Below are 25,102 nucleotides of genomic sequence, written 5' to 3' on the forward strand. Positions count from 1 at the left end.
GCTTTTTATAATGCCATCCTCTATCATAGAAACAGCATAAGTGGATGGGATTTGTTTCTTCTAGCTGGCTATGAGTTCCTTTGCTTGCATGAAGACTTGAGAGTGGTATTGCAAATGACCACACAGCTTTCTCCAGTAGTGGAAATATATCCAGTTGGAACTGAGTATGCCTAATTTCTGTTGGTTCTAATTTTTGTTTATTTTTATTTGTATAAAAATGTATGCCTCACCCTCCAAGTCCATACGCACTGCTCACTTGACATATAGCCCCACCCCTTTCAGATTATAGCCTTTGGGGGAAAGAAAGGACACGTTTTTAGCTGTTTTGACTTTAAATACAATTGAATCTTGTATTTACAACTTGTTAGATTGCATCTTGAAGAAATATCCATGTCTTGTGGTTTTAAGAAATTGGTGGAGGTAAAGATGGCAATCATTTTCTCTAAACATCTATTTACACTTATTTTCTTGCCCTTAACTTTGAATCTCAGAGATTCTCAAATGCATTTCAAAGTATATCCTGAGGAAATAGTCAAGGCAGTTTTGCCTATTATCTTACCTCAATTCTCTGCAACCTGGTTGACATCTGCATTTAATGTGTTTCAGCACACCAAGAAGACCAGATCAATCGGACCCCTCCTTTGGACAGAGAGCAGCTTCCCCATCCCCAAAACCGGCTGCTCAGACCAGCGAAAGCACAAGAGAGATGAGGAGCCATGGGCAGACCCCCCAACAGGCTGATGGGCCAAGGAGGACACTCCAAGTGGACAGCAGGAGCCAGAGAACAGGGCGTTCACCGTCTGTGTCACCGGATCGAGGCAGCACCCCTACCTCACCTTATTCTGTCCCACAAATTGCACCCCTTCCTAGCAGCACACTCTGTCCTATATGCAAGACAACAGAACTCACCTCCTCTCCCAACCAGCCAAACTTCAACAACTGTACACAGTGTCACAACAAGGTCTGCAACCAATGTGGATTCAACCCCAACCCTCACCTGACTGAGGTAATACATAAACTGAACATTTTGATCAAGTTATGGGGCATCATTTCTTGATTTCTGTTAGTATGTCATAACTCAGGTGAGGGCCTCCTTGCACTGTGTGATATGAAAAGGGGACTCTGGAATTCAACCTTTGCGGATAGTTATTGAGATCTGAAACACTGAGTGATGTGTGTATGTGATGAAGGTGGGATGAGAATGGTTTAGAGGACAGGGGAACTATAGTGTTTGTAGTAATGTCATCAAATAGGGGCATATGCAGTTTTGTTAAGAGCTTGGTTGTGTACACCTGGCTAAACTGCAACTAACTTTTCTAAATTAATTCTGTCAACCAAAACATTTTAGCTCCTTCATCTGATACTCTACTTGAATCTCTTTTTAAGTTTTCTTACGGTGAATCTTTTTCTACCTTTTGCAATAAGAATAAAAGAGTGAAAGTATGAAAGGGAAGGGAGAAAATGTGATACAGTTTTGCTTCAGTCAACAAGCTTGTTACTAGCTAAAGATTGCTAACACTTGCGTGAAGCCTGATATACTCAGATTTTTGTGTGTGAATGGGGCTCAGATAGCTTTGAGGCTGGATGGTTGTGAAATTCAGGAGCAACAGAAGAGAATCTTTCCATTGGCTGTTGAGTAGAATAGGGAATAAAACTAAGCATCTGAAGAGCTGGTTGATTTGGTCCTCTGATGTGACATTTTTAGAGAGTGGTTTTAAATTATGCTTTATTGTGAAATAAATCTGGAGTTGTTACTTATTCATGGTGAGGGATCCATAGATCCTTTCTGAGGTTATCTCTTCTGCTGCAGTGATATCACATTTTCCTAGCATTCATTCTGCAATATTTGGTACTGGGGGAAATTGGTTACAATCTCTTGTGTTGACAAACCTCCCCTGAAATACCTTTGATTTTCTCCTTGTTAGGTATGTGGCACTCAAAAGACTTGTCTTCAGCTTGCAAACAGGCTAACCAACTGTAGCAGCTCCCAAATAGTTCTTGGCCACATTCCCTGGACACCAGTCCTTCGATTTGTATGAAAAATACATCAGGGTTGCATAACCAGACTTTGGGCCAAGCTAGACAGTATGTGAACGACATGATTGTAATTCATGTTCCTTAATTCTAACCCCTTAAATTTGATAAGATTAAGTTAGGGTACTCTTAAACTGGGGTACTTCTTACTTTTCTATACTTTAAAACCAATTAAGTCTTTCTCTTTGTTCAGGTCTCTAGCACCTAAATGTGTGGGATAGAATATAGGGTTGGTGAGAGTGCCCTTTAATTTTCTAGTCTGGGGAGGTTCTCCTCTGACTCTTATCATCATAATTATTTATTAAATCAATGTGGTGCTTTTGTTATTAAATGGTTTTGCTTACTGACTGATATATGGTATTTTATTGTACTCTGTTGCATGTACTACGTTAATGCGCTGCTCACTGCTTGGCGGGCATTTGCATTGAAAAGCAGCATATAAATAAACTACATCATCATTTTTATGTTATTATTTTCCTATTGTGTGATAGGAGAGAGGCCACAAGTATTAAAACTATGGCATGCAGGAAGCATGTGGGTAGTTAACCCCTTTGCTGCACTTCCAACAAATCTAGCATCTCCTGTGCCAAATAGCAGGTTTTTTAGGGTAGTGGGCTTTGACATGGGGAAGGAGGGACCCACCCTTCACATTGTCTTGATTGCCTCTGTGGCTGCTATTTAATTAAAAAATACCTAAGTATATGAAGAGCAGTCACACAAACATAGGAGTATTTCCTTGATACAGTGGTACCTCGGGTTACATACGCTTCAGGTTACATACGCTTCAGGTTACAGACTCCGCTAACCCAGAAATAGTACTTCAGGTTAAGAACTTTGCTTCAGGATGAGAACAGAAATCGTGCTCCAGCAGCAGCAGGAGGCCCCATTAGCTAATGTGGTGCTTCAGGTTAAGAACAGTTTCAGGTTAAGTACAGACCTCCGGAACGAATAAAGTACTTAACCCGAGGTACAACTGTATATTATTGTGTGAAGCCCACACAGCAAATCATTCCATTGCTTTGAATCCTTCAGTAGGTGCAAGGGATAATAGAGTGGGCAGAGAATGTGAGGTAAGTTGATCGAGGCAGGGTGGAGTACGCCATTTTGTTAAACTAGTTCAGTATGGTTCGCCCCCACGTCCCACTGGTCTGACCATGAGTACGATAGCCCAGCTAACAAGATTCTCTAGTTCTACAAGTTCCTTATATAATGTTAACTCACTTGAGCATCTCTCAAGCAGGGAGATAACATAATACATTATCCTTCATCTCACAGCCATTCATTTGTGATTTAAACTGGATGAATTATTTGTTGCAATGTTTTGCTATCTGCCCTTTTTCATTTCAAAATTGTTTACATATAATTAAAGATGCATTACCCTAACCACTGTTACTGCTCAACCTCCATTTATTTCAATGGAGTTTGAAATTAATGGAGTTTGTGCAGCAGCTGCGTTTGAATTACGTCCCGATTTTGTTAATGCATATTTGCCTGAGTACTTTATGTGAAATATATTTTGCAATGAATGTTCATTATGCTTTTCCATTTAGATAAATGAAACTGACTTTTCTGAATACTATTAAACAGTATGGAAAGGTTGGGAATAGACAAAAGGATCTATAAATCAAATGACATACCGTACTTTTCTGTCTATAAGACACCCCCCCATGTATAAGAAGCCCCCTATTTTGGGGGACTCTAAGAGAATGTGGGGAGATGGCACAGAGTTGTTAAGCTCTTTTTGTGGAGGATAGCCCTGAGTTGTTGAGCTTTTCCGGCAGAAACTGCCAATTGCCTGCCTAATTGCCGCAGTGTCAACAAATCAACAGCACCCATTGACACAGCAATCAATAACATGCACAATAGCGGCTAACAGCAATCAGTCAAGCGTTCACCCTATGCACTACCCATGTATAAGACAACCCCCTCCATTTTGGGGGCATTATTTTTAAAGGGAAAAACCCTAGTTTTATACATGGAAAAGTACGGTATTTATCGGCATATTTCATAATTTGCCAGCAAGGCACAAAACAAATCAGCTTGGAAAACTTCTGCTTCCTTTCTTTGTCATTTAGGAGGATTTATATCAGGTAAAAGGTAAAGGCACCCCTGCCCGTAAGGGCCAGTCTTGACAGACTCTGGGGTTGTGCGCCCATCTCACTTAAGAGGCCAGGGGCCAGCGCTGTCCGGAGACACTTCCGGGTCACGTGGCCAGCGTGACAAAGCTGCATCTGGCGAGCCAGAGCCGCACACGGAAACGCCGTTTACCTTCCCGCTGGTAAGCGGTCCCTATTTATCTACTTGCACCTGGAGGTGCTTTCGAACTGCTAGGTTGGCAGGCGCTGGGACCGAGCAGCGGGAGCGCACCCCGCCGCAGGGATTCGAACTGCCGACCTTTCGATCGGCAAGTCCTAGGCACTGAGGCTTTAACCCACAGCGCCACCTGCGTCCCTCTATATCAGGGGTGAAAAATCTCTGGCCCTCCAGATTCTGACCATTGGGCTTTCTCACTGGGGCTGATGAGAGTTGCTGCAGCAACCTCTGGAGAATCACAGGTTCACCCATTTAAATGAAAATTAGCAAAAAAAATCCCCAGCAAATCCAGGCTGGTGAACTATATGAGTGACTATTTTAGATAAGGAAGTAATCCTAATTGTGGAATATGATGCTTGTGAATTTGAAAGAGACCAATTTGAAGGGCTTGATTATTGTTTATCATGTGAAGTGTTGATGCCACAGAGGATGTTTTGAGCAGCTACACTGAGCAGGCCTCTGATTCCATATTTTGACTGTACAAGCAAATAAGTATGTTAAGCTGCCTTTATCATAAAATGCTTCAAACCTGTTTGTTTGTTTGTTTGTTTGTTTGTTTGTTTGTTTGTTTAACAAATATACCATCTTTTACCCACAGGTCTCAGGGCAGTTCACAGAATAAAACTAGAAAATACATAATAAAAACAACAACAACCTAATAACCCCCCTCCAAAAAAAACCTCCACATGTCAAAAAGGGCATCAGCACTGTAGGGATGTTGAACTGACATCATGTCAGCACATGTGTTTATTATTGTAGTTTTAAAGCCACAAAGTAATTTATAGGGCAAACCAGAGACAATATATTGTTATGAATGCAATTTTTACACACACACACACACACACATGCGCACACAAACACAGTCACCGACAGGGGATCTATTAACAATGGTCTCTTCTGGTTTACTACCCTGTAGAGTTGCGATACTTTGAAGAGCAAAAAAAGAGGATGCTATGATGACTCTCATTTTAAATACCCCTTCTATAGAAGCTATAGAAGGCTATAGAAGCTGTGATACATTGCTGAAGGGGGGCAGGAGAAGAGAAGATGAAAGCAAGTCTTCAGCCACCAGTTATGTCTATGTCTCATCCAGAAAGTATATCCAGAGACATTTTGGCAAATTTAAAAAATCCACCCGGACAGATATTTTACCCCAGAAAAAGAGGTGACGGGCCAATGGCCGTAATAAAGATCAATCCAATCCAATCCCAGAAAAAGAGGACATGTCCCGGAAAAAGAGGACACATGGCAACCCTACTACTCTGTCACTTTACAAGGTGGAAGAATATTAACTGTTAATATCCAGGGACAGAATGCAAGGGCTAACAATGAAGGAGAAATCATTTTCTGAACAGTAATATATTTCTGTGGTTTCTGTTATATAATGTATTTGGGGCAAATCTTCTTCAGATGCCTCTTATAATTCTCGCCTTTGCAAATGAATGACTTGGTGTTAAGCCAGAAGGCTATTTTCAGGAAATTCTTTTCCTTAAACGTCATTTGTTGAACGTTAGTAGTGCTATCATTCCTTTAGCTTTCTGATTGACTGACAGGACGAAAGCTTTGCTTCTTGAATTTATTGTTGCCTTTTTTTTGTAGTGGAGATAATCTGTAGGCTCTTTTGCTTTTTAGATTCCAGTGAACATTTAGGTGGATAAAACAAAGTTGCTAATTTACAGAATTAGTCCCCCGCCTCCCTCAACATATATCTCAATAGATTTCATTTGCTTATCTGCTTAAGGCATCATCTGCACTATATGTTTAAAGCAGTACCACACCACTGCTTGTTGGGGGTGCTGAGAATCATTAGAAGACTCCTATTCCCCTTGGAAAGCTGCAGTTCTCAATAGTGGTTTTAACAACCAATCTCTCTCCCTTGGGGACTCTGGGAATTGTAGCTCTGTGAAGGGAAGAAGGATCTCCTAACAACTCTCTGAACTACAGTAACTACAGTTCCCAGGATTATTTGGAGGAGGTCATGGTTTTTCAAAGTGGTATAGCAGTGCTTTAAATGTGTAGTGTTGATGGGACCATAATAACCAGTGCAGTATATAAAATACATTTTTTCTTCTCTGAATCATTTATGCATTATGCTTAATGATCCCAGTTATGCTTTTATAAAGTCAGTTTGGATCTCTTTGATTATAATATACTTTTAAAAATACACATGTTGGTCCAGATTCTTAAGTTTTGTATTCTACTTTGTTTCTCCCCAAAAAGGCTCTAGTGTGGTTCTAATACCATAATTTGTATTTCTTTTGCCCCCTCATCTTCAGTCTTCTGGTGAAAATAATTCTAAATAAAGTACGAGCCTTTCGTGTGAGTTAGTTTATACATTTGTAGAATGAGTTTGCAGAAGTAACAAGGAGTAATTGTAAAATTTACCATTAATTAGGCCACACTGGATTAACACGTCCAATTTAAGAAGCATGCTAACAAGCCGAAGAAAATGGCACTGTGGAAAAGATTTAGAAACATTTAGGGATCAAGACTATTTAGGCTGTGAGAAAAGGCAGTTAAATGACTACTTGATAACAATCCATTTTCAGATCCTTAAAGGTGACCATAAAGATGATAAAGAACAGTTGTTATCCACTGCTACAATCCACAGGGTTAGAGGCATAGATTTTTGTGGCAACTTTGCTTCAGTTAGGTGGTTAATTGAAAGAACAAGTTTCCTAGATACTTTTGGAACCACCTAAAGGCCAAACTAGAAGCATCTCATGGCCAAACAGACAACGGTGCCCCTAAATGCAGGGTTTTAAAACATTTTGCCAGCGTAGAGCCCCCAATCCAGAACATGGGGCATAAAGTTTTAAATTATTTCTGCCAGGGAAGAAATAATTCAGATGGGAGTGAGTTTTACTGGTGGTTTTCATGGGTGGGTGGGTGGGTGGGAGAAGCTCAGTCTAAAGCAAATAGGAATGTCTTTGAAGAGGAGATGAGGTTTGAGAAATCATCCTCTACTTTTTCAGCTGATGGTAGGACTAGAAAATTATTGGGATCCTTCCCAAACTTGATTCACTGCTTGTTTGAATAGCTCAGATTCTGTATTCCAGTCTGTGTTAAACACAGTTTAGCAAACTTTTTTGCATCCATGGAAGTATGATGAGTTGATTTAAATTGTTCCACAAGTGCATGCTTTAAGTGCTGTGTTTACCAGGTTCTCCAATGCCTGATAATTAATCATGATGCTTGAGCATGGATTTGCTTAGGAGTGTTAGCAAGGTTATGAACATCCTTTGACATTACTTTGCTACTTGGAATGTTGATAATTTAGGGAACTACAAATTAAGTGCAATCTTCAAGGTATTTACACCCACTTGGCATTTAATTTTTCTTTGCATGAGAGGAACCATATTTTCTTTCATTGCTCTGTGCTTAGATAGTTGATTAATCAAGCTATTGCTCATTCTGAACCCAGGTAGACTCTGTTTTCCCAACTATGGTAGCATCACTTTTGAATCATGTCAGGCTTAATTGTTTTAGTTTTGAGAAGAATGCTGCTGACTCTTATATCTGTTCAGTTGAGGCTAGGACCCGAACCAATAGGTTCAAGTTACAGGAAAGGAGATTCTGACTAAATATCAGGAAAAGCATTCTGACAGTAAGAGCTGTTTGACAGTGGAACAGACTCCTCTGAGTGGTGGTGGACTGTCCTTCCTTGGAGGTTTTTAAGCAGAGGTTGGATGGCCACCTGTCATGGAGGATTTAGTTGAGATTCCTGCATTGCAGGGGGTTGGACTAATGACCCCCGGGCCCCTTCCAACTCTATGATTCTATAGCTAGCCATACTAGTTAGTGAATGAAACATCAGCCTTAGATGCAGCCACAGAATGTAAAAAAGGAAGAGAACAAAAAGTGACATTTTTGGTTCAGTATAAAGAGGGCTTTTAAATTTTATCTGAACATTTATATCCTGTTTTTCTATAATAAAATCAATGTAAGCTGGTTTAGAATGAAAGTACAAAAAAAATTGGGGAAGAAACCCCAAAGCAGCACACATAGTCATAAAAACCACATCAACAGCAGAAGAAACAGGGGTGCCACCCATACTGGTGTTTAATATGGATAGTAAGCTTTCTGTACCTTCATTAATTCTCCATTGTCCAGAGGGAGAATGTCATATGGACAATGGAGAATTAATGGAGATTTAGGAAGCTTGCTACCCACATTAAACAACAGTATGAATGAACCTGATCTTTTTTAAACATATATTCCTATAGTTGCATATTTTTTTCTGAATTTCTTATAAAATTGATTTCAGATCACTTTTTGTGTGATTAAAATAATAATAAAAATAAGCTGAAACATGCTTGTTAAAATTTGTTTCAAGGATTAAACATCAACTTTGATGTTAGGCTGGGTTTTTGTGTTTCTCTGTGTTATAGCAGTTGACTGCAGCGATGATAGGTTTTTATGCAACTGAAAGTGCTGTTGTATAACTCTTTATTCATTCATATGGGTTTGGAACATCTCTTTCCTTCTGTAAATGGAATAGCATTCACTTTTACAAAATGGCTTTTCTGCCTCCCGCTTCGCTTTGTAGCACATTGTGCTCCACAGAAATCTGCTGCTGGGGGTTAGGGAACTCTCAGGAAAGGATGTTATGGGGGGGGCTGTAGATAAGAGGGGGGTTGGTTGGTGGAAATCACTCCTTTCCTTGTGTGAATGGAGGAGCAATGTAGATCCAAACTATTGTCCTCTTGATTTGACCTTTGGCCAGTAATTATTTTTTGTTTATATTCAGAATTAACCTACTCCGACATGATGCAGCAAAGGAGAATGTTATATATGTGGGCAGAATTTTATCCCCTTAAAAAGCATGGTTTATGGCCTAAGCTTACCTTGATAATGCCCTTCATCAAATTGATTATACCCTCTTTACATCCTTTATAAAACATTTTGTTAAAAGTTTTTTCTTGGCTGCTGCCCATAGGTAATGAGGAGGCTACCATGAGCCTGGGTGTGGACAACACATTAAGCCAAACCTTGGCTTAGTTCAGCATGGCAGTAAAAAATGGTCAGGATGAGCAAAGTTGAAGTGAGCTCCTCTGCAAGAGCTCACACATTCACACCATCTTGGTAAGACATAGTTTGCCTTACCGGTGCTGTAATTATAAACTATAAACCAGTCTGAAAATGTTTGTGAATGGTTTTGTAAGTTATACTAAACCCTTTTCCCATGCTGCGTTGAATTCCAGAGGGCAATTTCCGTTAATTGAGATTTCATCTTGTTGCATTTTCATCTTCTTACTCTTTTATTCAAGAAATAAATAAGCATCTGGCTTTCTTTTTATATCTGCTGCAGTATCTGACTTCTAAATATACCTGTTCTTTTAAGTCTTCTCTAATTTGGTATTTATTTTCTGTCCCCTCATTTTCATCATCTCTTTTATTGAGAAGGAACTGCAGGCTAACAAGCCTTTTACATAATGGCATATTTCTCAACTTCATTTCTCTGACTGCAATGCCATACACCCAGATACTTGGCAGTAAGTTTCATCAGAGCAGGACTTATTTCTAAATAGAGAAGTATAGGATTCTGCTATAATTCTATTAAAGAGAAATAACAAGTTATCCCCACTAACACAGTGTACAATTGTTCAGAACCTTTGATAACATCTAAGGTTGCTTTATGTGCAAACAGTTCCAATTGCTCCTTCCTCTCCTGCTCTGGTTCCCTCCTCTCATTTACAGAGTGGGGAAGAATAATGAAAGGAGTGTTTTAACTAAACAAAAAGATGAAGCAAGTGCTAATAAAAATGTGTTGGATACATTATTCACAACGAATAAGGCAATTAGTTCTACCGACAGTCCTCTTTAGATTGTGTCATCCACATGTTCTGCCTCCGATATAAGGAGTGAGCAAGACTAAGCAGGAGTTCTGCAACGTTTTAAGAGGTATGATAAACAGTATGGGCGTTTCAGATTGAAACATTACGCTTTCTTCAAAGGATGTAGGCGTGTGGCTTTCTGTGTGGGAGAGGGAACATGGGGGTGAAAAGTAATTAAAGCAGCAGGTAGCAAAGGCAACAACTTTGGATGTATTAAAAACAGCATGCTTTCGTCTTTGCAATTGCTGCTTTGCCAAGGGCAGCGGGAAGAGCCTTGAACAAGGGTAGCCAGATGTGCCAAGATTCCAAATGCATAGTTTTAGGCAGCTGCTGAAGCATGCATTTGTGATATCTGCCATTCAAATGATCTCAGTTGTTTCTAATTAAAATTCATATTTGTATCAGCAGAACCCCTAATGTCAACCATTGGCACTAGTGACTTGGAAACTGAAACCTAGGTGGCTTTAACTGACAAGCCGCAATATGTTCAACAGCTGTTTTAAGTCTGACTCCATAGCGACGGATTCACAGGTGAGCCAGTGATATATATATCTGCTCACCATTTAGACACTCTAGTCACTGCATCTACAAACTAAGTATATTGGTGTAGAATGGTGTGACTCAGAGTTTCTGCAAGGCATTGTTGTTGTTTAGTCGTTTAGTCGTGTCCGACGCTTCGTGACCCCATGGACCAGAGCACACCAGGCACTTCTGTCTTCCACTGCCTCCCGCAGTTTGGTCAGACTCATGTTTGTAGCTTCGAGAACACTGTCCAACCATCTTGTCCTCTGCCGTCCCCTTCTCCTTGTGCCCTCCATCTTTCCCAACATCAGGGTCTTTTCCAGGGAGTCTTCTCTTCTCATGAGGTGGCCAAAGTATTGGAGCCTCAGCTTCACGATTTGTCCTTCCAGTGAGCACTCAGGGCTGATTTCCTTAAGAATGGATTGGTTTGTTCTTCTTGCAGTCCATGGGACTCTCAAGAGTCTCCTCCAGCACCATAATTCAAAAGCATCAATTCTTCGGCGATCAGCCTTCTTTATGGTCCAGCTCTCACTTCCATACAAGGGTCTGCAAGGCATACCCATATACATACCTGGATCTGCAAATAGCTGCTTGCACTGTAAATCCACCATCCAGTATTTCTAGTGTTCTGAGGTGCAAAAAAAAAAAGAGAGAGAGAGAGAGAGAGAGCTCCAGATGCATACTGCAATATAACTTAAAATACTAAGAAATGAAATTTGATCTCTACAAATGCAAAGAAAGCTTACTATATTTTGGGCATGTCATTTGCAGTACTGTACATATTCTCAAATCCTGGATAAAGTTCCTTGTTTCCCCCCGACATACTGTAGCTCTTCAGTGATTTGTTTGTTTTGCTTTTGCAAATCTTGACAGTTTGTAACTTGAAATGTTTCATTTAAAACACTGAGGAAGAAAGAAAATACTCTAAAGGGCACATTACATGAAAATGTACATGCAAAACTCCAGCATTCTGGAGCCCCATAGCGGGGAAATTAACTGCAGTGGGGAATGGCAGCAGAAAAATGTTAGACAATGCATCTGTTCCCCCACTCCACATTATGTGGAGATACATGGCCTACCACTTGTGTGCCAGCCCTGACCCATCTTGGCTGAAAACATTTGAGGGGCAAAGCCTGGTAGGGTGTCTAATGCCTCATTAAGACAGATTGGTTCCAGCAACCTGAAAGGAGGAAGTAGTCTGATCGTTGTAAATATTTTTTTTCTTGGGATCTAAGGGAAAAAACCTTTTCCATAATCGCTTTTCATTACAAGAAGAAGCTGCTGAAGTATTGTTACATGCAGTTATATGTATCTGTAGCTTGTTCCCCAGAATTCTCACTGAAAATCATTATTCAGTCTCGGTTAAGCTATTACTCTCAGCGTATTTTCAATAAGAAGGAATGAGATATTAATACATTCTACAGGTAGAGGCAATTGTCTTACCCTGTGCCTCCACGTCCAGGGCACTAGACTGATTTAAAAGCATCTCTGGCATTGTATTGAGAGAACTAGAGAACTATTTATTTTCCTTACTTCTTGTCTGCGAAACTGAGCTGTTTTTCTTCAAGCTTTCAAAAAAACAGGCAGAGATTAAGTATGTTGAGCCAGCAGAAGTAGTTGTGTTAATGAGCAAAGTGATAAGAGAACAGAAAATCGGGAATTATATTAGGCATCTTAGACTAAAACAGATGACATTTCCAGTTGTATTCACTAGTCATGTCTGAGACATCTGCCTTTATTTCAAAGGAGCTGCTGTTTTAAGTGGACTATAAAAACAAGAAATTTTAAGCTTTGATTTTGAAATGTCACTTTTATAGGTCCTGTGACTATTTTGAATCAAAAATAGCCTAAAGCAGGGGTAGGCAACCTAAGGCCTGGGGGCCGGATGCAGTCCAACTGCCTTCTTAATCCGGCCCACGGACGGTCTAGGAATCAGCGTGTTTTTACATGAGTAGAATGTGTCCTTTAATTTAAAATGCATCTCTGGGTTATTTGTGGGGCATAGGAATTTGTTAATTTCCCCCCCAAAAGTGGCCCACCACATGATCTGAGGGATGCTGGACCGCCCCACAGCTGAAAAAGTTTTCTGACCCCTGGCCTAAAGGATGTAGGTTTGTACTACAAATTTCCATATGAAACCAGTGTGTTCATCTTATTTATTTATATATGTTACATATTTCACAAGATTTAGATACCACTTGATTGTATTGCATTTAAGTTTATTACAAAAAAGAAATAAACATTAAAAAATAGTTAAAATCCACAATAAGCTCAAAATCCAGATTAAAACACATGCCAACATTCTAAAGGTCTGGATGTCAAAAGGCAGGGAGTTCCAAAGTGTGGATGCTGCTACTCTCAAAATCAATTTCAATTTCTTACAAGCATAGAATGAGTACTATGTGGCATCTGTAACAGTGCCAGTTACACAGATCAAAGTGGTCAAGTGGGCATATATGAGGTGAACTTGCAAGCTGAATCAACTCTTTCACTGCTGTTGTTAGTCTTTGTTTAGATGGGTATAGAAGGCTTAAATAAAACAATGTGTGTAATGTAAAAACTCAGACAAGTGCAGTGCTAAGGCATGAAGATGGCACGGTTCGCATTCCTAATTTCATTAACCAGATAATTCTTGTGCAGCAACAAGAGGTTGTAAATGGATAAGACTGTAGTGACAGATGAAACAGAGTAACTGTGGCATTTGAAGTGCTTTGTAGAGTCTTCCCTGTGTGCATGGCCCTTGCTCTGTTCATTGGTCTTTTTCTCCCTACTGCATCCCCCAAGAGTTCTAAATCTCCTATAATTGCCATCCCTTCTGAAAATAATAATAATAATAATAATAATAATAATAATAATAATAATAATAATAAATTATTTATACCCTGCACATCTGGCTGAGTCTCCCCAAATACAAATACATGGAGTGGCTCTATACTGTGAATGATTGTCTATCTCCACATGAGTCTGTCTGTACTTGGCCATTTGGGCTCTGGTGGGTCACCACTGGATAGTGGGCGTTTTCAATGGTGGAGCCCTGGCTTTGGAACACACTCCCAGAAGATCACCTGGCACCCACTCTGATGTCTTTCTGTCACAGGCAAAGACCTTTTATATTCCTGGCGATCTCTTTTGCTTGGATTAGATTTTATGTTGCTTTTATAGATTTGCTATTTTTAACATGTTTTATGTATTATTTACTTCATATTGTTTTTAATATTTTATGATAAGATGCCCTGATACTTGAAGAGAGCGGAATAAATCTTTAATAATAAATGACAAATAAATAAATACTGAGTGCAGATCTCTCTGCCCCATCATAAAAAGAGCACCTTGTTTCTGACGAAAGGCTAATGTGTTTGGTTGAGGCTGTTTAGGGGGGAAAAACACAGTGTGAATAAAGTTGATTGGGAGCAGATTTCTCCCTCTGCCAAAAGACTAAAACTCAGGGTCATCTAATAAAATTGATTGTTTAAGTCCTTGCACTCTGTGCTTCCAGAAAACAAAACTTTTATAGGCATCTCAGTTAGAAATGCTCCAATGAGGAGGCATAATCTCCTAGTGCCTTGCTGCTGCTATGGGGAATTAATAGTAGTGCATCTTTTTTCTTCCAATTTCTGGTGCATTTTCAAAGGATGTCTCTTTCTGGTTTTAGAGTGTGTCCATAACCTTGGGTCATGGAACGGGTATTTTAAGTAAGTCCAAGCTGAAGTTTCCCTCCTTGTATAAACAAAATTAAAGAAATTAAGCTTGAACCCCTTCACCTCCCAAGACTAGGATGAGTAACTTATAGTTTGACAAGTAATTTACCATTGGCTTTCTGCCACAACAATGCATATGTGCAGAGAGAAGCACAGTGGATAGTAGAAAGAAATGTTCTCCTACCCTGTTTCTTGGCAATTCCTTCACTTCTAATGGATATGATGAATGGTATTCTCTCTCTCTCTCTCTCTCTCTCTCTCTCTCTCTCTCTCTCTCTCTTACAAGCTAGAAACAGTAAACATACCAGCTTTAATGTTGAGCAAAGACGAGATTATTCAGGAACATCTAATGTTCTTATCAGAGTGGCGCAGACACTGCTTGCATCAGTCACGGTTCTGGCCTCTGCATCATAGTCAGCTACAGAGCTCTTCCAATTTAATAGTCACTACCAGGCAGCTAGTAGAAACACTGTCCTGATAAAGCAGAAGTTCTTGTCGCTGTACATAATTCAACCTTGCAGAAAGAATCAGAATTTATAAAATACATTACCTGAGGGAAGCCTTTTTAAAGTGGGCGAGAATGAGGATAGACACAGGTAGCAGACGCAGGCAGTGTCTTTGTCCACCTTGCAGTTTTGTTTGCATATTATCATGTGCATATTGGGAGAGGAATCGGTCTTAACAAGAAGATGCTGTGTGGTTTGTCCATATGATGCAATAATTTCCACTACAGAGTGGCTGGCTGTAATCCTTGGAAATGTCACACAGAGTACATTAAGAAGCTCTGCAGGAGACTGAAAATGGTGGCACTCCTGGGTTTACTAAAGCAGCTTGCCCAAGTGAGGCAGCTGCTACACAAATTAATAGGTTTCCCCTGACATAATCTTTTTAGACCCAGTTCTCATGTTACTTAAGCATATGTAGGTTTCGATCTCGGGAGGGATGGGTGTACGGCTTGGTTGTGTTGTGCATAAAGAAAGGCTCCGTGCACAGTATACCTTCAAAGCACATTTCCCACCTCAAAGAATTCTGAGGGCTGTAGTTTACCCCTCATAGAGTTACAATTCCCAGCAACCTTTAACAAATTACAGTGCTCATAATTCTTTGAGAGGGGAAGTGTGTTTCAAATTTGCTTTAAAAGTATAGTGTATACACAAAGCACCTGTTAGTCGTGATACAGATTTCGATGCCTATATCATTGTGATTTTTACCTTACTTAAAATAAAATTTATTATAAGTCAACACAAGTTCTGCTTAGGTAAAGCTAACCTAACAATCAGCCTTTATAGGCCTGAACAATTTGGAAAGCAATAAAGAAATTTGATGATATTGATGGATTTGACTGGGTGTTCCCAGAAGGTAGGTGTGGGGCCACTGGCTTATGGGGACCCACAGGATTCTATTCTTTACATCATGCTATTCCGTATGTATGAAACTGCTAGCAGGTCATCGGAGGTTTTTGGTGATGTGTCAGCTGGGGATGGAGAAGGAATTTGTTTGTTCCACTTTTTGCAGGGGACCAGCTTGATCTGACATTCCCAAATTTGTTTGTGGATTGGAACACAACTCCCAGTCAGAATACTCACTTCTCCAGATTTTGGATGTTTCAGGGAGCAAAAATTTTGACGGCAAGCTGTCATTCATTCATCAGTCATATTATACTAGCCGTTGATAAAAGTAGATAAAGGTTCAGTATCAAAGGTTTCATCACAGAAATTACATTATAGGGGAAACATACTAAAATATAACCGTGTGTGAACAAGGGAGGGAGATCTAGAACAATAACATCTCAATTTAAACTGAACCAAACATATTTCTTATCTGCTTAGGAGTCCCCTACATTAACTGCCCTGATCTTTTCCATTTCTTCCACTTGAGATTTCCTTGCTGCTAAGGCATGCAGCACTGACAATTATTGACAAATCTTCTAATAAGCAGATGATTTATTAATCAAAATAGGTTATTTAAGCTAGGTTATTTCTCAAGTATTTCCCCTTGACCAATCATATGAGGGATATTTTAGTACATAGTGAATTACATTCTCTGTTTGATTCAAATTACAAATACAATTCCATTGGGAGATAGGAACTTGTTTGTATGCTTGGGCAACTTTGAGAGATTTCTAATTCAGTCATATGTGAACAGATTTTTGTTGTTATCAGGACCCTCTCTGTGTGATCTGACCAAAGTTCAGCTAATAGCCAAAAGAAAAACTTACATTTTAATGCAACCTATAGAGAAAGAACTCTTCCCTGTTCTTTATTTTTTATTATTTTTGTGAGGTTCTTTTGCACATTTTGCACAACATGATTTTTTTAGCAGGATGCTGGATAACACAGTTTGCCTGTGCATCCCATGCATCCATAGATTTACTGTACAAATTTCATGCAGAAATACAGTTAATGTTGTTATCCAGGAGTATAGATAATCTTGTTTAAAATCTCTGGCATATATTTTTGTTTCAGTACTTCCTCAGAAGCTGTTGTTTGGATGGCAGCCAAGATTGGCTCTTCCCAAGATACTACTGAGTACATAACAACATAACAATGCAATATTAAAAATAAATAGACAATGTTATGAACTTTACCTGTAGCCTTCCAACAAAATTTCAAAGCTGAAAACAATTCTCTAAGGGAATAATTATCCCTGAATGTATAACTGGAAGAACTCTATATGGTAAACGAGCATGAGGAAGAGATAATCTTCAGCCCTAGACATGTTTTGCTGGCCCAGGCCCAGTGCAGATATGGGTGGGACGGGGCAGTATGATATTAGTTGCAACAAACCACAAGACAACAGTATTGGGATTTTACAGGCCACAACTTTATTGATTACAGTTGTTAGCAGGTTTTGGCATCAGCATTGAGTGTGTATCCTAACATCGACCAGCCCAATTGCTGACAGATGCTTGACAAGGTTAAGGGTCACCCTATCATGTACATCAAATCAGGGTGGCCCCACCTTTAAGACTACCATTTTGGGGAGCTATGGCCCATCAGTCCCTTTTTGGACATCAGGACAAAGCACTGCCCCCAGGATCCCTTTAAAGGGATACCATGATCCCAACGTTGAACTGAGGCTAGGTTTTCCCTCTGGTTTGCTCCCAAGCCACAACCTTTAGCTTGCCCCTGAAAATTGAGAGGTGTTTTACAATGTGTGCTTTTCATGTTAATAATAATCTGTATGGGGGGATGGCTATTGTTTTGTTTGTTATTACGTTGTGTATTTTTGCGTTTTTATACTGTAAACTGTCCTGTGATTCTTAGTTGAGGGGCAATATTTAATTTTAATTTTAACAAAATCAGTTAATGGTTGGCCTCCAGCTCTCAGTTGCCTGATATTAGCTATGTTAATGTATACAGCTTTATGTGGGGAAGTACAGCAAGGTGAAAACAATAGTGCGCCCATGACGAGGCAATGAGTTCAAATTCTAAGATGCATTCAGTTTTCAGGAAGGTGCTGCAAAGCAGTCTCTGTCAGTACAGTACATTGCACTGCAGTAAGCCGGAAGTCTTTTTGCCAGTACGCTTAGAAGTAGCAGCATTGTTTGTAAAAGGAGGCCCTGAAGAGACTTGTGTTGCGGCCTTCAGCTTGGGGGGGGGGGATGTGTAAATATGTGGACCCACACAGGCTAACACTGTTTTGTGTGAATATCTTGATGCCGACATGCGCTAAGGTTATAAAATGTAAGTCTGTTTACTCAAAGCGGTTTGCTCTTTCTAGTATAATATCTATTGTGTAAAGCATCAGTATTGTACCCTCCAGCTAAACTCCCTCCCCCCCCCCCCTGTACAAAAATCCAATGTCTTTATGTGTTTGCTTCTGCTTCAGGCATAAGGTACCAGTGAATGAAAACAATTTTGAGCACCAGTGATCCTTGTTGCCTTCAGGCCACCCTCCTCCCTCTCAAGTTGCTATTTTAATTCTGAGAAAGACAAAGAGTGACTAGCCAGGGCCCTGAGGCTTCTTGTTTATTCACGTGCCTGTCCCATGGCCCTTTTCAGCACAGCATCAAAAAGCACCCTAAATGCTGTTGCCTTGATTGAGAGGGCTGATGCTGAAGGTGTGCTGTGTTGGCTGCAATTTTTTTAAGACAGCAAAGGGAAAGAAGCAGAGAAAACATCTACACTCACTGTGGGCAGACTTTCCTACATTTCTGGCTTGCAAAGCAGGGAAGAAAGACCTGTACGCATGCACGTGCTCAGACCTTTTGGTCTTTTCCAGGAGCCAAAGGACAAAGAACATCTAAATGGGATCTAGTGAGGCATCAAATCACACAAGAAGTATTTCTTAATGAACTGGAAGGGTTGTCCTTTTGCCTTGGGCTGGGTTGCTGGAGGAACGTTTTGCCGGTTATAATTGACAGCTCAGTGTCTTGATTGGAAGACCTGCTCTCAGATAACAGAGGTGTTGTGCTGTCTAGTTTCTGAATGTGTGTGTGTGCGTGCGTGTGCAGGTGGGGGGCATTCTTTATTAGCTCTGTTTTCTGGAAGTTCCCCCTGTAAAAGTTCAGCCCCTATAAAATTGATTTCTGTTGGTTGGTGATTATAGGATGGGGAAGCTGTAGCAGGAAGCCAGGCCTTTAAAATCACTGGGACTAGGATGGGTTTAATTCTGCTTTCAGAGTTATGGAACCCTCTTACATACAACCATATATCATGGTTAGTAGCAGTGCTTTTTTCCTGGGGGTACGCAGGGGTACGCCTACCCCTAAACATTTTGTGAATCTAAGTTTGGCCTCATTAAGGGGCAGTATTTCAATATGAGTAGGAAACTGAGAGTACCCCTAAACTTTTTTTAAAAAAAAAGAAAAAAAACACTGCTTAGTAGGTATGATTTTCTGTGGATCCTTTTTTTTTTTTTTTTGTAAATAGTGACTTAATTTATTGGACAATTCCTGCATTTTTTCATAAGTCACACAGTTTCTCATCTTTGGACTACAAATGGAGTTGCACAGAAACCTAAAGCCTTGATTATGTTTTAAAGACTGGTTTAGGTTGCAGTCTTAATGCATACTGACCTGGCAGTAAGTCCTGTTGAACTCAATGATCCTTCCAAGTAAACATTTATAGGAGTGAGTTGCCAGTCATGCAAAAGATGTCTGTATTGTGTTCATTGCAGTTGTGCCATTTTAAGATACTAAATCAATAGAATGAAGAATGAATGAAGTTAATAGGCTTGCAGGGGGTGGGTTGAGGGGCCAGTATTTTTTTCTTCTGGAAGCCTTATCAAGGTAAACAACACATCACAGACAGTTGCATTTAATGCAGCCTTGTTAGTCAGTTTGTGATCAGTAAAGTTTGACTGGAGATGCAGCAGGTGAATAGGGGTACTTACCCCTTTCCTCCCCAGTTTTTCTGCACCAAATTCTCCAATCCATCTCTAGCTTCCTTTTCAAATGTAGACAAACTGGGCAGTTGTCAGGTACAGTTGGGTGGGGTGTTGCTTGCAGAGATGACAACACTTTGAGCTGGAACATCTAGTTCAATCTCACCTAGTGCTGCCGTCTTAGTGCAGCCTTTTCAGCTCTCCTGCTAAGTAAAGCAATTACTAACTGCTGCGTCAGCGGCACTGGAAGCATCTTTGATAAGTGTGCTATTTCACAGATTGGTATATAGCTACCAGTTGCTTTGCAGATGCTTTTTGACACACAGATGTGGTTGGTTGAGTACTGAAAATCACAGGAATTTAGCTTTCTCCTTTTGCATATATCAAGGCAGAGGCTGTTTTGATTGATTATGAAGCATTTCCTCCAGTTTTTCTTCTCTCTCTCTCCCCCTTCCTGAGGCAGCCTATTTTTATTGTTGTGATTTTTGTACCAGTGTAAAAGGAACACAAGAAGCAACCGTGAACACAAGAAGCAATTGTCCCAGACCCAGAAAGCAGGCAAAATTAATACATTCTACACACATAATTCACTGGCACATACAAAGCTGTTTTTCACTGAGACATTGGTTCGTATTGCATAACGTTGTCTGTTTTTACAGACAACATTTCAGGGTCTCAGGCGGTGGTGTTTTTGAGCATTCCTGTCTGATATTTTAACTGAAGATTGAACTCAGGACCATTGTGCATACACAGCATTGCTCTCCTACTCGGCAGCAGCCTTTTCACTACTGATGAACCATTTCATTAATGCAGTACTGCATTTTTGTAATAGTTGATTTTGAAAAATTATATAGGAAGTGAAGGATATCTGTAATTGTAAGCTATTTTGTGTATCTATCCATTTTCAAACTGGTGTTGTCAAATAAGTGTCTCTGGCAGGTGGATGAAAATGGCAGTCTTTTTTGTTCCTGACTCTGCTACTGCCTTATTGGTTTGTTTGTTTTCTCAGTGGTGAGAAAGGTTTTACCTCACCTCATTTTTGAAAAGTCTGCGTACAGCCTTTCAAAGCTATGAAATGTTGAAACTAAAATGGCTGTGCATTCTGCTCTGATTCACATAGCATTAGGTCTGTGGGTAAAGAACCAGAAGGGCAAGTTTCCCAAGGTTAAATGAAAAAGTAGATTCCGTTTCTTTCGGAGTGATCAGTTGCAAAGATCGTCACGCTTGCACCCCTTGAAGTCTTAGTATCAGCAGTAGCATTTCAACAGTTCTAGAACTGCCAGGGCCCAAATCTGTGACTCCTCCAGCTCTTTAGCCCCAGAAGATGAACTGGTACTTAATCATGGGCTGAGGATCCTCAGTTTGGAAATAGTTTGGGACCAGGGGAGCTGGCAAGCAGTAAGAGTTCAGGGAGAGTGGGAGGACAGGATTAAAATGGTGGGATTTAATACATGCTTTGGGCTTCTTGAGTTAAAAGAGCAACTATATGCATTGCTGCTGCCCTAACTGTCTCAGCCTTGCTCTGAAATTCTCAGCTATTATTTTCCTCTATTGTAAACCTTTCTTGACTGTGCTGCTTTTTAGGACTGCAATTGCTTGCCTAAGAAAATCTCCAGTTTATGAACTGTGATTATCCAACAGTGTGTTATATATTAATATTTGTACAGTCACATGGTGTCCTGGGGATTCAAAGAATCAAAAGATTTGCAGCTCCCATAAAGCCTCTTTAATTAACTTGATTCAGATATTATTGTGTCACTGGGTATCTCTCTCATGGGGAGAATGTTTCATTTGTTAGTACTTAGCCAAGGCATGTCACAGTTTTCATTTTGTATCTAGGGGTTTCACATGTATTGAGTGAAAATGTGTCTTGCTTTCAGTCAACCATATATGTCTGGTGAGGAAGGCTGAACCTTTCCATCTTGCCTCTGAGATGCTGCTGTGTTTGCTTTCCAGAGCTTTGAAAGGTTGTAGAATGTAGTAAAACTTAATCTTTTTCCGCCAATGACCAACCTGGCAGCAGTGTGCAAGTCATGCTGTCTGGGTATACATAGTACTACATGATTTTTACGTGCCACTGCCAGGGTTGGCCATTCATTGAACAAGTTTTCCGAGATAAGCATTGGAGAATACCGAGCTGAACAGTGCCACTAAACTAAGTCTCACATACTTGTAGGTGGCCTCCTTGGCAGCACACAGGGCTGCTGTGCTCCCGCTTAGGCTGTGTTCATGCTTGAACTCAGGGGCGGAGGAAGGGGTGTGTGGTAGGGGTGGGCTGCCCCGGGTGTCAACAATGAGGGGGGTGACAAAATGCCAGGCGATACTCACCGCAGGGTCTGCAGTGCGCGCAGACCCTCTCCCGGGAGAGATGCGGTGGCTTGGGCATACGCAGGCTCTGCACTGCCCAAGCGGTTCGCCCACTGCCTCCCCACCAGCTGTAGGGCGGCTGAGTGGGAGGAGACAGGCAGGCTCTGGAGGCCCCGCGGTGAGCCTCGCCCCTATGGACGGTGCACCCCAGGCGGCTGGGCGGCTTCCTCCGCCACTGCTTGAACTGATAACACCAGATGGAGGCCAGCTATGTTGCCACTGCCATTTGCCTAATCATACCAGCTTTAAAATGTTCACACAAACAGTGTGGCATGGCTGTGAAGATGTTGGGGGACTTACATGCTCCTCAGTCCCACATTCTCCTCGGATGCTTAGGCCGAGGCCTTCATCAGACATGAACTAGGTCATAGAGACAAATTTATGCTGGATGTATTAGAGACAGAGATTTCACTGGAGGCCTTCAAAGAAAAGAAATAGTTGACAGATGGACCCCTGATGTTTATTGAGTAGCAAAATATCTTTCTGGAGAAAGAGTTTATAGACATGTACTGAGTCTGTTTTGTTCATTGGGTAGAAAAGCAACATTCAACAAGGGACAAAGGTTCTGTGATCTCATGTTGCCAGTCTAGCTGTCTAATGACCGAGTTGTGCATGTATCTTTATGGGCTTTTCTTTGTTTTTGTCTTCTAGGTGCAAGAGTGGTTATGTTTAAATTGCCAGATGCAGAGAGCTTTGGGGATGGACATGACCACTGCGCCCCGTTCCAAAAGCCAGCAGCAGCTACATTCTCCGGCACTTTCCCCCTCCCATTCCCCAGCCAAACAGCCACTGCCCCATGTGGCACCAGGACCAGAGAAACAACCAGGAACTATGCAGCCAGGCCCCAGGCCAAGTGCTGGTGTCATGCAGCCTGAGACCCCCAAACCACCCCCCGCTTCAGCCCAGAGGGAACCACCCAGCCAAGCCCAGCCAAAACCTGCTGCTCCTCAGGAAGTGGTGAGGTCTTCCCCTCAGCATCAGCAAGCAAAGCCTTCGTCCACTGATCAGAGAAAGACTGTGGGAGACTCTCCAGCTAAGACTTCGGCCCCTGCCCCCAGTGCTGGGGTGCAAGAGCAGCCCCAAGAGGGCCTCACTGGTAAACTCTTTGGATTTGGGGCTTCCCTCTTGACCCAGGCAAGCACACTCATGTCTGTCCAGCCAGAGGCCACCCCACCAAGTCAGCAGTCCCCTGGCAAAGTGCCTCCGAAAATTGTCTTCAGCGATGCCAGCAAAGAAGCTGGTCCTAAAGCCCCAGGCACCACACCTGGAATGCAGGGTAAGGCTGGAACTGTCCCGGCTGCAAAGCAAGCAAAAGCAGAACAAGTAATTAAGCCAAAGGAAGTGCCGAAAGCAAGGGTCTTGTGCCCCCTCTGTAAAGCAGAGATCAACGTGGGCTCCGGTGAACCCTCCAACTATAATACCTGTACATCCTGTAAGCAGCAGGTCTGCAACATGTGTGGATTCAACCCAACACCTCATCTGGTGGAGGTAAGGCTCCTAATTTAATTTTTAACACAGTGTTGAAAATCAGTGCATTTCCTGTGGCTGGTTTCAATATGGATAAGGATATGGTTGATAAGGATATGAATGGCAGTGCATCTTTTGATTGGTTTGATGGGGGAAATTAGCAACTATTCTCATAGGAAAATAAATGCAAAAAGGAATCTTATGTAGTTTCCCTCTTGCTCCTCCAAAATTTGGTTTTGGAAGAGACGGGGGGAACAAAGCGATCATGTTTTCTTGGCCTGTGAGAGGATGAGGGTCCCTGGGAAAGTAGCACTGTGACAGCAGCGGGCAAGTAATTTTTTCTTTTCTGAACACAAAAGCATCAAGCCTGGGTAAGAAGGAGCTGCTCTGGATTTGGTTGCGTTTGGTTTGGATCCCAAGCTGAAATGACAGAATGCTTTGCAACTTGCTGGGATAGATACTGATGATAATTATTTGATTGCCAAAGAGTTGATGGAGTAACGGCCTTGCCTAGTGAGTTCATGAAGGCTGGAGTTGACTTGATGAACCTTGTCCTTGTGGGTAAGGGCAGAAGAATGTACATAGGGAAAGGTCTTAAGGTACCCAAGTCTTGTATCACCACACAGATATCTTTCCTGTTCTGCAATATGGAAATGGTTACGAATGCATATTCTGGTCTTGGGTTTCTGAAGTTTAAAGGAAATATGATAGTAGATGAGTCATCCATCCTTTTATTAAAAAAAAGTCTTTGATTTGCACCTGGAAGTCATGCTGCTTTCATAGGTAATCAGTCTTAGCATGAACTGTAAATGGTGAATTTCCTAGGAAGATGGTGTAGTCATACCCTTTACATCTAATTGGAAATATATGTGAAGTCCTCCAGTTCTGTTAGAATCTAATGGATCATTGCAAAAATCACCATGGAGCAATGGTGGCCCTTTCATGAGTCCAGACCAGAGGCACAGAACCTGAGAGTACTCAATTAATTTACCATCTTTATCTGATAATCCTGAGCATAGCAGGGAGCTTATAACCAGAGGTTATAACTACAGAGAACTGAGTCACATGGCTTGGATCTATTATCCACCCAGTCTCTAGTATGGATCGTATATTTTTTGTTGGTGGAAATGGAGGTTGGAAAATGCATAGTAAGCACAAGCCTGCCTCTTAGTGCACAATATTAAGAAGATTGATTTATAGGATTTTACAAAAGTAATTTATTTGGAAGCAATTTTGTTTCTTCTAAACCACTTTTCCATCTTTTTGGAGATATAAAAAAATTCCATTCTAAATCATAAAATTGGGTTAAAGTTGTTGTTATTTAAATCAGATTAAAAGTTACTGTGACATACGCATAAAAAATCTGATCAGCGTTTATGGCACAGCAGTGCCTTTTGATTTGAAGGGCATTATTTCAGGAGATGGTTTTTGGGGCTGGTCCTAAAAGTCTTACTCTTTTTAAAAATTCTCTTCTGCAATGTAAAGTCAGGGATCTGTGCAGTTCCTGGTGCTCTGGGAACTGAAACTGATACCTGG

At 41.0% G+C, this 25,102-nt stretch overlaps 1 protein-coding gene across 4 annotated transcripts in view; it reads left to right on the forward strand.

Moving 5' to 3' along the window:
• Positions 1-25,102, forward strand: part of BSN (bassoon presynaptic cytomatrix protein) — a 193,027-nt gene that overhangs the window by 27,655 nt on the left and 140,270 nt on the right. For all 4 annotated transcript variants that reach the window (XM_081900185.1, XM_081900184.1, XM_081900187.1 and 1 more), the window contains exons 2-3: positions 607-1,006; positions 22,751-23,587. In XM_081900185.1, coding sequence (XP_081756311.1) covers positions 607-1,006; positions 22,751-23,587 — 1,237 coding nt within the window. The remainder of the gene's footprint in view (positions 1-606; positions 1,007-22,750; positions 23,588-25,102) is intronic.

The sequence above is a fragment of the Podarcis melisellensis genome (genome assembly GCF_964234715.1).
Source record: "Podarcis melisellensis genome assembly, chromosome: 2".
Classification (NCBI taxonomy): domain Eukaryota; kingdom Metazoa; phylum Chordata; class Lepidosauria; order Squamata; family Lacertidae; genus Podarcis; species Podarcis melisellensis.